This window comes from Dendropsophus ebraccatus, chromosome 14, assembly GCF_027789765.1.
Source record: "Dendropsophus ebraccatus isolate aDenEbr1 chromosome 14, aDenEbr1.pat, whole genome shotgun sequence".
Lineage (NCBI taxonomy): Eukaryota > Metazoa > Chordata > Amphibia > Anura > Hylidae > Dendropsophus > Dendropsophus ebraccatus.
The window spans coordinates 68,981,629-68,997,506 of record NC_091467.1 but is presented as its reverse complement, the minus strand read 5'-3'; the positions used below and the strand labels follow the sequence as shown (position 1 = coordinate 68,997,506).

At 44.8% G+C, this 15,878-nt stretch overlaps 1 protein-coding gene across 1 annotated transcript in view; it reads right to left on the bottom strand.

Annotated features, from left to right (window-relative positions):
- Window positions 1-15,782, bottom strand: part of LOC138772099 (golgin subfamily A member 6-like protein 2) — a 27,992-nt gene extending 12,210 nt beyond the window's left edge. Inside the window, exon 1 of the mRNA XM_069952232.1 lies at window positions 15,699-15,782. Within this exon, the coding sequence (XP_069808333.1) occupies window positions 15,699-15,768 (70 nt within the window). The 5' untranslated portion in view covers window positions 15,769-15,782. The remainder of the gene's footprint in view (window positions 1-15,698) is intronic.
- Window positions 15,783-15,878: the final 96 nt, after the last annotated feature.

The window sequence follows — 15,878 nt, the reverse complement described above, 5'->3', positions numbered from 1 at the left end:
GAACTGTTACCACCGCCAAGGAAGTTATCCTGTGCAACAAAGACTTTCTTGATTTAAGCTAATAACAAGTAAAAGAATCCACATCTGCTCAGGATATCACCCCAGCTGCGCCATGGTTGCGCCAAAGTCCCTTGCTTTTCCCCTTCTCATGTTCAGATGAACTGTTCATTATCCCTGAAAGGAACTTACTCTATGGATCGCAGTCATCGCCTTTTGGATTACAATTATTTCTATTTTTGTGTTTTTCCTATGGAATAACTTATTTTTGAGAACTATGCTATTCCCAGGATGTTCTTGTTGATGCAACGTTCAAGTTGACCGCCCAGAGAAGAGACTCAGACCTATACTTGAGCTCTCTGTGTCCATTTTTGCACTGAAAAGTGATACGTTGAAACATTATTTTTGCATATTTTTATAATTTTTCGTTGGACTTCTCATGGTAACATGGACTCTTCACTAATGTTTTGCATTGCCTTTACTTAGTTTAGTCAGGATTTGCAGGTACCCCGAGCAGTCCTCACCCATTGGTCCAGACGATCCATTGCCTAGTGTCTGAAAGACGATCCAGCTGCTCCAAGTAAAGAACAAGTATAACTGTGTTTATTAAGTGTAACTGGTTTTTACTTCCTGTGTAGTTAGAGACGTCTCATTTATATTTTTGTAAACATGTATTGATCAGCATGTTGTGACACAGTGAAGGCCTACACTTAGTTTGGTAGTTTGACGCTAGTAAGTATCTTGGCGATAAAGCGTTCTGAGCAATTAAAGGCCTTGATACTCTTGAAGGGAAAACAGGATTAAGCCACCCTTCTAACGGTAGATTAGCCAACTTGTTAGGTGGTTGGGATAATTACCCCCACACTTTCTGTGTTTCCTGGCCAGAAACATCGGAAGGTTCAAGACTAGTCTTAGCCTTTAGCACACTAGTATTAGAGAGAAAAGTAAAACACATTAGCCATAGCATAGTGAGAGAACTGAGTATGAGTCTGTGGTAACTTTAGGTAACATTGGAGCTACATGCAGCATACAGAATAGCCTAGTAAATCTAGGTCCAGCTCGCATGACAATAGGAACATAGACACTGTAGTATACGTTACATTAGGACCAAGGCATTCCTTACAGGTGCACTCCACCAAACGCCTGGGTGAACATGGTACAATGCCCCGACATACGGGTAGTTTCATTAGCACAAGCCGGGGGCGGGGGTATGTAGTGACCCACCAGGCACTACAAAGTTTTATCTGCAATATGACATGTGCTCTGTATAAAGTAACTGTATAATGCTTTATCATTGGTGTCCAGCAGGTGGCAGTGCATTGCCAACATGTTGACAGTGAGCATTGGGACCCAGCGGCCCTCCACCTCAAGTGTGTTGCCTAGGCAACAGTAGGAGGTCTAACAGGTCCTGAGAGGAGTTGAGTAGATGTAGTCGGTGAGGAGGAGCAGACACGTGCTCTCCATCATAGTCAGATATAAGCAGTCGTGTGCTGACTAAAACCTTCAAGTAAGTGAAGTAACCTGCTGAGTGCAGAGCAGGCAAAGTAAGAAGAGAGAGAGGAGAGATTCTAACCAGCCAGATAAAGGCTACAACCACTAAGGCAGAGGGAACCCAATGCTCACCTCATGCAGCCTGACTGGAGAGTGACTGAACACCATTCCAATGTGCTGTATTACTGTGTAAACCAGAAAGTAAAGTCCCTCAGTTATATCACCGTCTATTCATTGTCTCCAATCACTGGAAACCAACCACCTCATTGCTGTGACGACCGCCCGGGGCCTCAGGAGAGCCAGGACCGCTAAGGTAGGAGTAAAGCACCGTGACACTATTGCCCCTGACAACACCACCGGCACCCTATCTGGTCCTAATAGAGCCTCCAGTCCACCCTGCGGACGTTGCACTATCGCAAGCTGAACAATTCTATTTTAGAACTTTTTGATTCCTGACACTAAGTTTATCTCATGATGCTGTGATAGATGCCCCACTATATAACATGACAGATGTGCCATATAGGACACTAGAAGTGCTCGGTAACTAATCCATATGAGGTATTGCTGTAGAAGATCAGATCTGATGGGACACATTATTAATATCTTTGATGTGCAGGTGTTGGATGAGCTGAACCTCCCTCATACCCCGGGGCACTTCCTCCTGGTGCTGCCAACGTGTATTTAGCTTCTGGGGGAAACTTCCTTGACACACATCACAAGATCCTATTCCTTCTTATGAACTTGGTTGACTTGTCTTTTTATAGACTGGGTAACAAATCAGGGAGACCAGCGAGAATCCTGAAACAGCTGTCTGTGGATGAATACCCAGCCTTGGTTTTTCCCTTGTTATTACATTGACTTATAGGGCCACTTATTGTGGTGGTTTTGGTGGTTTCTTTACAGGAGCCGCCCCTTGGCTCGGTCCTTCCCGGATTGATGTCTGGCTGGTCCTGTGTTTCGAGACTCTTAAATGAGGCTCCACAGGCTCTTGTTTTGCATATTCAATGCTGCAATATTCTATTAGGAAACCCATTTTTTTCTGGCACCAATAAGGTACTTCCATCATGGTCTTCATATGTCCCCACACCATATACACATAGGGGGAGATTTATCAAACATGGTGTAAAGTGAAACTGGCTCAGTCGCTCCTAGCAACCAATCAGATTCCTCCTTTCATTCCTCACAGGCTCTTTGGGAAATGAAAGGTGGAATCTGATTGGTTGCTAGGGGCAACAGAGCCAGTTTCACTTTACACCATGCTTGATAAATCTCCCCCATAACGTTTATCAGTGCTCAGATGATGGAGTCTTGACTTGTCTATTTGGCCAAGGTACTGCATATGACAGTGACTGTATTTGAGCAGGCTACCCCCTTCGTATTCTTTTAGCACCACAAGGTAATAGCTGCTTTAGGGCCTGTAGTGTCAGGGGGGAGACACAATGTTAGCAGGTCTGGAAACAGAAAAGATAAGGCTGCAGGAGGCATGATTATGTATTTTGCTGGAATTTGCGCTTTATTCTTCCCCATCAGCAGATAAAAGCTGAAGGATCTTTGATGGTCAATCCAGGTCACAGCAATCCGGCAGCCAAAGTACAAAATAACAATCCAATAGGCGTAGTCAAAGTCCAGGCAATATGGTCAGGGCAGGGGGCAAGCAAGAGAGGTCAAGGAATAAGGCAAAGATCAGGGAACGCAAATACACAGAAGATAGAAGCGGGCAGAGACTAAGTCAATAACCAGCAATAAGTGCACAGACTGGGTTAGTTATATAGGAGGCCAGGGCTCTGGTCCAGAACATAATTGGACCATCCCCCTGATCTCCAAGCACAGACACCTGAGAACAACACAGATCCACTCGCAGGAAGACCTGTCAGTCACAGCAGAATTAAAGTCAGGTGTGTCAGGTGTGAAGTCAGGTGTGTCTCCCAACAAAGGTGAGCAGATAAACAAGTGTTCACACACTGCAAAACAAAACACAGAAACAGAATACAAGTAAATCAGCGCCTTCTCGGCCGGACAGCACGAGCCAAGGGGCGCATAATGCTCCGCAAAGATACCATCCTGACAGTACCACAACAAACCTGCCAAGAGAGGGTGCCCACCAAAAGGCAGGCATCACAGAGACCAAAGATAACCCTAAAGAACCTGCAGAATTCCAAAACAGATACTGGAGTATCTGTCTATACCACGGCAGTAAGGCTATGTACCCACAGTGTCTTTTATGGGTTCTTTAGGGGCGCCTTTTTGGTGTAAGAATACAGGCATATTACATTCATATTATGTCAGGCATAAAATGACAGGCATCCAATGGACGTAAAATGGCCACAAAAGGATGGTGTGGAAGCATAACCTAAGCTGTACAATCCTTAGAGGGGCCATAAAAAGCCTTTACTTATTCCCAAAAATAAAAAAGGCTGGTTTTGAGTTTGCCAAAAGGCATGTGGGAGACTCCCCAAATGTATGGAGGAAGAATCTCTGGTCTGATGAGACCAAAATTTAATCTCTGGTCACATGAGACCAATATTGAATTTTGGACCACTAAGGAATACACTATGTCTGGCGCAAAACCAACACATCTTATCACCCCAAAACACCAGCAGGCACTGGGAAACTGGGTCGAGTGAAAGATAGATGGAGCTAATAACAGGGATATTCTTAAGCAAAACCTGCCCAGGTCTGTCCATGATTTGAGACTGGGATGGAGGTTAATCTTCCAACAGGACAATGACCCAAAGCATACTGCTAAAACAACACTCCAGTGATCTAAAGGGAAACGTTTAAATGTATTAAAAAGGTGTAGTCAAAGCCCAGGCTTTAATCCAATTGAGAATCTATGGTCAGACTTTTTGTCTGTTAGTTTTTCTTTATGAAGCTCCTCCTACTCTGCACTCATTACCTGTATTAATTCCACCTGTTTGAACCTCTGTACCACGGCCAGGTACAAAGAACTGTATTCGGACACCAGGGACAAAATTGTAGACCTGCACAAGGCTGGGATGGGCTACAGGACAATAGGCAAACAGCTTGTTAAGTAGGCAACAACTGTTGGAGCAATTATTAGAAGATGGAAGAAATACAAGATAACTGTCAATCTTCTTTGGTTTTGGATCCATGGAAGATCTCTTGGGATAAAAAATTATTCTGAAGAAGGTCAGGAATCAGCGCATAACTACACAGGAGGACCTGATCAATGACTTGAAGAGAGCTGGTACCAAAGTCCAAAAAGATTACTGTTATTAAAACTAAGGATGGTCCGAAACTGCCGAGGTTCAGGTTTGTATGAACCCGAACGCTCGGCAGCAGATTCCCGATGTCTGGCCACTCCGTGCAGCGGGTGAATACAGTGGGAGGACCGCCTGGAAAACTGGGATACAGCCTATGGCTATGGCTGTATCCCAGTTTTTCAGGCGGTCCTCCCGCTGTATCCTCCCTCTCCACTGAGCGGGCAGACAGCGGGAATCATTACCGAGGGTTCAGGTTCGTACGAACTCGGTTCGGACCTTCCCTAATTAAAACACTATGCCGTAATGGATTAAAATCCTGCAGGGCACACAAGGTCCCCCTGCTTACTCCAGCACATGTCCAGGCCCGTGTGAAGTTCGCCAATGACCATCTGAATGATCTAGAGCAGGCACTGGAGAAGGTTATGTGGTCAGAATAGACCAAAATAAAACTTTTTGGTATCAACCCGACTAGCCGTGTTTGGGGGAAGAAGGGTTAGTACAACCCCAAGAACTCAGTACCAACTGTAAAGCATGAGGTTTGAAATATACTTTGGGGGGGGCTTTTCTGTAAAGGGTAAAGGATGACTGCACCGTATTAAAGGGAGGATATATGGGGTCATGTGTCATGTCTCCTTCCCTTAGTAAGAGAATTGTAGATGGTCGTGGCTGGGTCTTTCAGCATGACAATGAGCCAAAACACACAGCCAGGACAACTAATGAGCAGCTCCATAAGAAGCATTTCAAGATCCTGGAGCGGCCTTGCCAGTCTCCACACCAGAACCCAATAGAACATCTTTAAAGGGAGAGGAAACTCACTTATCGACAGTCCTGAAACCTGATAGATCTGGGGAAGATTAGAGATGAGCAAGTAGCTATTCGATCGAAAAACACACTATTTGAAATACTCATTTTCAATCGAGCATCAGACCGAAAATGCAGTAATAATTTGTTTCCCCTTTTTTGGACCAATAACTGTGCAGGCCCTAGGAGCACGCTGGCATTATGGGAACAGCGTCTACATTCATTGGCTGGCTTACTATGTTCACACAACGTCAAAAATAGAGAAAATGCGGCCGATTTTGCTATTCAAAACGTCCGTTTTTGCCGCTAATTAACTGACTGCAATGGCAATGCATTGAAGTCAATGGAAATACGAATGCACACAATTAGGGAGATTTATCAAAGGGTGTAAAATTTAGACTGGTGCAAACTGCCCACAGCAACCAATCACAGCTCAGCTTTCCTTTCACAAGAGCTGGAAGCTGAGCTGTGATTGGTTGCTGTGGCCAGTTTGCACCAGTCTAAATTTTACACCCTTTGATAAATCTCCCCCAGTGTATTGAATAATGGATGTTTTTACCGCGGACGTCAAAATAATAATCATGATTTTCGGATGTCTTTTGCAAACAGGGGACGTTTTTTATTAGTTTGTCACACCGTTTTTCTTACCGTTCTTTCTCCGTTTTTACTATTAAATTCAATGGACTTTTCAATTATGCCTCACCCAAAGGCCAATTAGTCCCCCTAAACTAGAATAATGTACCAGCAGCCGTCCTTGCTAATGGCCCTATTCCACGGAACGATTATCGTTCGTTTTCGGACGATATCGACCGCTACGGACGATAATCGTTCCGTGGAATAGAGTGCAACGATCAGCCGACATCGTTCATGTCGGCTGATCGTTGCAGTCGCTTGTTTTTCAACATGTTGAAAAACAAGCGACTGATATAGCAGCGATCTGCTGCCGTCGCTCCGTTGAATAGGAGCATCGGCAGCAGACGCTGCTATATCCTATGGGCTACCCGGACGATCAGCGATCCTCCGAGCAGCCCCCCCGAGGCTCTCCGCCGCCCCTCCCGCACTCACCCGCTCGCTGCAGCCGCGTTGAATAGCGGCGGCAGCGAGCGGGGAACGAGGAGCAAACGAGCGCTAATAGCGCTCGTTTGCTCCTCTAAAACGACCCGTGGAATAGGGGCATAAGGAAGGATAGACAGCTAAATGATGTCCGTTATTTCTGTCATTTTAAACAGGGCTAAAAAAAAAATGTAGCCAAACATAGCCAAAGGGAGGATTTAGCTGATTCTAGGCAGGAAAGACCTGAAAGCCCTTCTGGGGGCTGCGTCTAATCTATTTTCTCCTGTAGTCTTGGATAGTGTTGCGAGTAGTGAGGGATAGAGAGATTGCAGTAGGGACAGTGAGCGTCTTATGAGATTGTAGGCAGGAAAGCCTTTGTGAGGACTACTACACAGCATGGCATATACATCCGCATATACAGTGCATAGACTAGCAGGATATCAGCCAGTTACACAGACAGGCAGGCAGCTTAGAGTTCTCCTGCATAGACCTGTGTCTTTCTGTTTTGTCCTATAGGTGAGTTGTCGCAGGACAGTATATTGCGCTCTAACTGTTAAAAATAAAAATAAAAACACCTTGCGCGCAGGGTCGGACTGGCCCACAGGGGAGCAGGGGAATCCCCCGGTGGGCCCTACTATTGGTGGGCCCCTGAGCAGGAGGTCTGTATCCCTGTTTAGCAGCTTCAGGATGACATATAATTCCCCAGTTAGCTTCATTGGACTTCACCTTTCAAGAAACTTAAGTGGACGGTTGTGCTGTTTGCATAGAGCAGGGATGGGGAACCGTCGACCCTCCAGCAGTTTCAAAACTACAACTCCCATTATGCCTGGACAGCTCTGATACACTAAAACAGGAATAGGGAACCTTATGCCTTCCAGCTGTTGCAACTCCCTTCGGCTGTCCAGGCATGATGGGAATTGTAGTTTTGCAACAGCTAAAAGGCCGAAGGTTCCCCATCCCTGGCATAGAGTGTCTGACCAGTTAGTAACAGTGAGCGAGCATTGGCGGTCACATACACAGCACTGTGCAAAGTCGCTATAGTAATGTGAAAGGTTTGGTGCTGGGTATATCTGGTGTATGTAGGGTGGGCCCCTAGAATAAAATATTCCCAGGTGGAGTAAAACCTAGCAAGACCGGCAGTGCAACAAATACTTATTTTTCTCTATTGTTCTTGTTGTATAGACTGTGATCATGAGTTATAAGCAGATGAAGTGCGTGCAAGGCCTTGTCACATGAAATTGTGTAGGTGCATATACTGTAAGGTAGCGCTGATCGCGTCACAAAACCTCCTTTAGGCTATCACCTGATGCTAGGATCCGTCTCTGTGCCAGGGAAGGGCAGAACACGCCTCGGGCTGTAAGAAGGAAAATATTTGACCTGGCTGATCTATAGGAAGAATAGATGCTGCCACCTGCGTCAGCAGAACCTTGAAGCTGTGCAGTAAATACATGTTATTATGTGCAGTGTCGGACTGGGGTACCTGGGGCCCACCAGAGGAAATGATCCTTGGGGCCCACCAATATAGAACCAGTGAGACACCACATGCTGACATGCTCCTTTCCTGGATCCATCTGTATCTGTGACAAATCCCTTGTGAATAACATTTTCAGCTCTAAAACTCTCAGAACCCCCTACATTTATACAGCTCTCAGGGTATGCTGGGAGTTGTAGTTTCTGAGTGCACAACTATTTTATAAATTACTGTGTGCAGAGGCTCCTGGTGGCTGCAATCTGTGGGTGACAACCATCAGCCCTGAAGGTCCAGCAATACATCTGTCTACAGCAGCAGTTATCAGAGGATTGTACTACAACTCCCAGCATATCCTGAAGGATGCAGACTGTCAAATTGGTATATATGTATATATATATATATATATATATATATATATATGTAGGTATGTTCTGGGACCGCGCTTGTAATCCAAATCCACTCTTAAACCAAAGCAAATTTTCCCATAAGAAATCATAGAAATGCAGACAATTGGTTCCAAACCCCCCAAATAATGATTATTTATTAAACAAATGAAACAAACATTCAGAAACAGCAGAATATGTGATATTATAAGTTACTGTACAGTAATGGAGAGGATGGGAAACACAATGCCGGACAGAGACTGCAGGGAGCAGGAAGGAATAAGCAGGACAGATGGGGGCACATACATGCAGCACTCTCTGTCCGGGGAGAGAGGGGTTACAGCTATGGAGAGATTACCCCCCCCCCCACAGTCCTGTCCCCTGATGTAAGACCCAGCCTGAAGTGGATCTGCTATGATTTGGAAGGTGAGGGAGACTTCCTGGGTCAGAGTACAGTGCTGTAGACCCCGCTATGCAGACCATACCCCTCCTCCACTCGCGCTCCCACCCAGTACAGGGAGCTCTTACACCAAAGCAATGCTCTTAAACCAAGTCACAATTTTGAAAGACTGTGAGCTCTTAAACCAAAACGCTCTTAAACCAAGGTACCACACTATATATATATATATATATATATATATATATATATATACCAAGACTGTTATGCTGCGTTTACACGTAACGATTATTGGCCCGATCGTACGATTAGCGATGTCGGATTTACGATTTTTTTTTTATAACGATCAGCGTTTAGATGGTACGATATTTTGCGATCGTTTAAGCCTATCTCACACATTGGTTAAATCGGCGAACGACTGTTCACACGGAACGATGTGCGAATTTTTTGCGTACGATGAACGACGATTTGCTGACCTGATGAAAGATCACGATGTACGATTTATCGTGCGTCGTTCGATCGTTCGCTGCGTTTACACATACGATTATCGTTCGAATTCGATCGTTATCGCGCAAATTCGCACGATAATCGTTACGTGTAAACGCACCTTTACTGACCAAATCCTGTATATTGAGGCCAATATTACCAATAATAGTATACAAGGGAGACATATTACCGCCACAACACAACCACTACTATCACCACCATATTGTTACTGACCAAATCTTGTATACTAAGACTAATAAAACACAGTCACTTATGAATAGCAGTAGCCAGCTCACCGGACAAATGATGGTGCTACACTCGGTCCGCCACTCCAATAGGCACTCCAATAATCCAACAAGATACAAGGAACCAGCATTTGCAGGTGAATCAAAATTTCTTTATTCCAAGACCCATAAGACCGTGCTCTTATGGGTCTTGGAATAAAGAAATTTTGATTCACCTGCAAACGCTGGTTCCTTGTATCTTTTACAATAAAACACAGTACCAGATAACAAGTAACAAATATTACTACCATATACTTACTAGAGATGAGCGAGTAGTGAAATATTCGACTTTCCAGAATTCGAATCGAGTAGGCACCGAGATTCGACTAATTGAACGAATACTCTATCCCATTATAGTCTATGGGGAAAAAAATTGCGGCACTTGGAAATCAAAATTCGATCTCTTGGAAGTCACCAAGTCTCCCATGAAACCTCCCTAATTGATGCCAACACCTCCGGAATGACACTGGGACATTAGGGGGAGCATGCCTGGGTGCACATAACACCCGAAAATCGCAATATAACGCCACTCTCCGCAGTTGCGAAGAAAAAATATTTGTGAACGCTTTACAAATGTTTATGGCAATGTTCACACATTTGTTTTGTATTTCTTGCTCAGCGTTACATACATGATTACAATGTGAGTCCGTAGAGCGTCATGTTATTTGCGCATATTAGCCGTCATGTTGTACGAACGTTACTGGAACAGGATGTATGACGTGCCCTTAGTGGGCTAAACCAGAGACACTATTAGTCACTTGTACACACAGGGTACTGGAATGAATACACCTGCTGATGCTCATGCTGCTGCTATATCATCTATTATTAGCACTGAGAAGCTTTGGATTCAGAGATTATTTTTTTGCTTGATCTTAGCCCTGAAAAGGACTTTTGGGTTCTGTAGTAATCCTGCCTGACCTAAAACCTATCTCTCCCTGCTGCAAGATCTTTTCCTGGCTAGGTTGAAAGCGCATCTGCGGTCGAGAGGCGGGAGCCAAGCATTTAAGATCCAAGGTCATGTAGTAGATGCCGTTTCCGCCCTGCGTGCGTACTCCCAGGGTCCCTCACGGAGGTCCCGTGGAGATTGGATTAAAAAAAGCGCCAAATGCGATGGGAGGGCTTTCGAATGTTTCCCGAGTATTCGTCACGCTACTCGATTGAATTTGAATCTTTCTAATACCGCAATATTCGATCGAATAACATCTCAATCAAATTGTATTTGCTCATCTCTAATACTGACTAATGCCACCGCTGCTACTGACTGATACCACCACATACTGACTAACACCACCGCATACTGATAAAATAGACTGTACACAAACCACTATCACCTGATACAGCCAAATATAGGTACCCAGCTCTACACAGGTTCTATACACCATATAAATTACAGTGCAGTTATATCAGAGTTATTTCCTTTTCATCTTCTTCTGCCCTGGGCCATTATGAGAACTTCTCCGAGCCACGAATCCACAGAACCTGCCAGACAGACATATTAGGTTCCTCACTCTGGCACCATCCTCAACTCTTTACAAACTGTACATCTGTACTGACCCCTTTACACCCTTGTTTAGTGGGTAGGCTTACTCTATGTGACCCCCCCCCCCCTTATAGTATATGCCCCCCTGTGTAGTCACCTTATAGATGGCTCCTTGTTCAGTCTTCCATATAGATGGCCCTATGTGCATCTCCTTGAGAGCCCCCCTCTGTGTAGTCTCCCTCCCTTTATGCATCCCCTATTGTATACCCCTTTGTGTAGTCCCCCCTTATAGATGACCCCTCTGTGTAGTCCCCCTTATAGAATGCCCCCTTAAGTGGTCCCCCTTATAGATGGTCCCTAATATAGTCCTTATATGACTGTACAATTAGGGTGTACGTCCAGGATGATTGAATCCCTGCAAATAATATTGTAAGAGAAAAAGGGGGATTGTGCCTAAAACGTAACTTTTATTAAATATGATTAGGATACACCAATGACAGTGTGCCCATGACCAAGCTACAAATATTTAAAAAATTACTTGGATAGTCACACATCCGGAATGCATACGAAACCAGCAACATGTAAAGGTGTTTACAGAAAACTGAGGCTATGACGCCCCAGATCAGTATATAAAATAACGTCGTGTTCTGCCACTGGTTACCGCGGCGTCATCAGGGGAGTATATCAGCACAGATGCCACAAGTGGTGGGTACAGGTGCTTTTATATAGAAATCTAGACATACCCAAAATAGGATACTATTGCACACTTTATGTATTATGTGGCTATTTATTACAGGGTATGATATGTAAGGGCTTAACAGTGTGTGTAAAACAGATCTTGCCGCACTGCGGCTACTCACTGGCCCTTGTTAGTACCATGCAGGGTTAAGGTACACAGGAGGCATGAGTGCTCCCACGACCTGTGATGGGGCTGCGCTAAATCGCTGCATTGGCAGCATTATTAAAAAAAATTACACAACACAAAGCTAGATTCTTAAATATTAACAATTTTTATTAGCACGATTAAAAAATCACATAAAAATATTTCTTGTGCAAAAAAGCATCCAGTAATTAAAGACAGCCAAGAGACCATGAATGTAAAAAAGATCACATAATCATACCAATATATATTTTGTAATGCTGCGTTTACACGTAACGATTATCGTACGAATTTGCGCGATAACGATCGAATTCGAACGATAATCGTACGTGTAAACGCAGCGAACGATCGAACGACGCACGATAAATCGTACATCGTGATCTTTCATCAGGTCAGCAAATCGTCGTTCATCGTACGCAAAAAATTCCCACATCGTACCGTTTGAACAGTCGTTCGCCGATTTAACCAATGTGTGAGATAGGCTTAGACGATCGCAGTGCGAATATTCATACGATATATCGTACCATCTAAACGCTGATCGTTATAAAAAAAAAATCGTAAATCCGACATCGCTAATCGTACGATCGGGCCAATAATCGTTACGTGTAAACGCAGCTTTAGCGTCCAAATCATTACGTATATCCATACAGTGTAGCCACATGGCCTCCTAGGTAAACTGCATATAACTCTACCTAAACAATGCAGTATCCAAAAAATCATAAGGAGCGCTTACCCATCGTGGTATCTGGCGTCCGCTACCCCGACGCACGTTTCGCGTTAGGTCGCTTTCTCAAGGGGCAGTGGCAGACTTGTCTAAATATTTGGAGACCTTGCCGGGGAATAATGCTGCCAATGCAGCGATTCAGCGCAGCCCCATCACAGGTCGTGGGAGACCTCATGCCTCCTGTGTACCTTAACCCTGCATGGTACTAACTAGGGCCAGTGAGTAGCCGCAGTGCGGCAAGATCTGTTTTACACACACTGTTAAGCCCTTACATATCATACCCTGTAATAAATAGGCACATAATACATAAAGTGTGCAATAGTATTCTATTTTGGGTATGTCTAGATTTCTATATAAAAGCACCTGTACCCACCACTTGTGGCATCTGTGCTGATATACTCCCCTGATGACGCCGCGGTAACCAGTGGCAGAAACGCGTTGGAAGAACACAACGTTATTTTATATACTGATCTGGGGCGTCATAGCCTCAGTTTTCTGTAAACAACTTTACATGTTGCTGGTTTCGTACGCATTTCGAATGTGCAACAATCCAAATAATTTTTTAAATGTTTGTAGCTTGGTGATGGGCACACTGTCATTGGTGTATCCTAATCATATTTATTAAAAGTTCTGTTTTAGGCACAATCACCCTTTTTCTCTTACCCCTAATATAGTCCCCCTTATGTGGTCCACCTTATAGATGGCCCCTTATGTTGTCCCCTTATAAATGCCCCCTTTATGTTGTTCCCCCATAGGTACCCCCTTTATGTTGCCCCCTATAGATGCCCCTTATGTTGTCCCCTATAAATGCCCCCTTATGTTATAGATGGTCCTCTTATAGATGCCCCCCTTGTGTGTTCCCCTTATAGATGGCCCCTTATGTTGTCCCCCTTTTAGATGCCCCCTTATACATGTCCCCGTTATAGATGCCCCCCTCCCTGTGTTGTCCCCCTTATAGATGCAAATAGAAAAAGAAAAAAACAAGGGCACCAGAGCCTCATGTCTTACCGAGATGACACTAAAATAGGGGGAGTGGGTGATTCCACTCACCTTTGTGTCCCTTGGGCTGTAGGCATATCACCCCTCTGGGGTAGCTGTAAATCCGTAAGGATATGGCGGTAGGCAGGTGGCTAGGATCCGGGACTGCAAAGCCGAAAATACTAGATACTAGATACAAGGCTTTTCCCCAAAAAAATCCAAATATGCACCATGAAAAACGTTACATATATAATTTAGCACAGAGTTTAGGCGTTTCAATCAATTGTCAGTTGATATTGCACTGTTCTGATGAAGTGAGACCTACTTACCTCCTGAAATGCGTAAGCTCTGTGCTTTGATAATAAATTATATTGCAGTGTCCCAGAACAGCCCTTCTTATGCTCACACTTTTATTATAACCAGTTCTGTTCTGGAAAGCTATGGTCCACTGCAAACTACGTGTATTGTGTCACCCCTGCAGTATTCTGGTCTGCTATTTCATTCATTATTGCATGTATATTCAGGTATCAGTGTCTAATGGTATTATGTCGCCTCCTAGTGTTCAAGTATGGTACTTCTCATGTATATTTCTCTGTATAAGCCTAATGGTGGGATGATGCAATGGCTGGATGTCACGTGACTGTGCCCTGCTTCCATGGTAACTCCAATGGTCATCGAGCTTTTGGCTGGGGTTACCATGTGACTTCCTGTTCTACCTTAGTCTATTCCCTAACATCAAGGGAATAGGTTCTGTGTCTGTTCTCTCTCCCTGCTAAGAGAGAGGCCTGCGTGTGCTCTGCTGCTCCAGTCCACTGGCTGTGTTCCTGTCTCAAGTCTCAAGATTCTCATCTGGGTGTCGATTCTTCAGTCATTCTTCAGTTCCTCTCATCATCATCTTCTCTAATCATCAACAGCAAGTATTTCCTTCAAGTCTCATTCCACCCAGCATCTCAACTTCAGTTTCACTACTACTCCCATCATTCAGCAGGCTACTCTCACAGCCTATTGCAGCATCACCCATTACTCTGCTTTATCCAAGATTGCCTTATTCCCGGTTGCATCCGGAGAGACTGTTGCTACTAGTTACCACCGTTACAATAAATATAAAACTACCGTTGTTTCTGAACCTTGGCATTGGTGTGATCATTGGTGCCCTGACTAAGGACAACGAAGAATCGCTTGCCCAGTATTCCTGCATGGTCAGGAGCCCGGTTTCCAGCTGTATCACCCTCGTGCCTACACCGTGACCACATTATCCTACAGCTGCCCCGGTTCCTGCCTGTTAGCACCATCTATACTGCGGAGTGGCCCCTAGGGGCCAGGGTGTAGCAATATATGTAACGTTTTCATGGTGCACAGTTGGATTTTTTGGGGGGACAGTGCTGTATCTAGTACCATTTTTTTTCTCGTTTTTTGCTGTTCCCCTTATAGATGACCCCTTATGTTGTCCCCCTTATAGATGCCCCCCGTGCTGTCTCTCTTTTTGATGCCCCCCCGGGACGCCTATGGGCAGGGGACACAGTGTGGTGGCAAGCGGGGGCCCCGTTACGCCGGGGAGTACGACTCCGGGCCCGGTGCCGTCCAAGGGAGGTTGGGGGGTTCTGAACACTGATACTGTCATCTTACTGGGTAAGTAAGGGTCCAGTCAGATGACAGTATGGAATGAGGGGCAGCACTGTGTCACTGTCAGGGGGCCCTGCCGCCCCGACAGTCAGTGTCCTTCGTGGCCTGGGGTCTACTGGAGGATCCTCCGGTCCTCCGGTGGCCCAGTCTGATGCTGATTATGTGTGATCAGAATTTATAGTACAAAATGTCCTCCACATGGTACCAACCGGCCAATTTGGGGAAATTTTTTCTTATGTTACAGACTCATCTGCTTCTTAGTCTACAGGTCCAAAAAGTTTCTTAAACCCCAACACTAACAAGATGAAAGGTGATTTTAGGCCGGCAACCGGGAATAGACCGGCGCTGTGCACGGTTCAAAAAAAGGACCACTGCACCGGCATCCCTGCGCTAGTTTAATGATGTAAAGACGTTAAAGGGATTTACCTGCTGGTACATTTGCTTTAAGGCCATATTTTTTATGAGGTATTCCTGGGTGTTCTGGGGCGGGGGACATTGTTGTAAATGACACTGGGGAAGATTTATGGCTTGAGCTGTGATTGGTTGCTAGGGGCAACAAAGATAATCTTACTATTAAGACAAGGATTGTGTCTGTCAAGGATATTA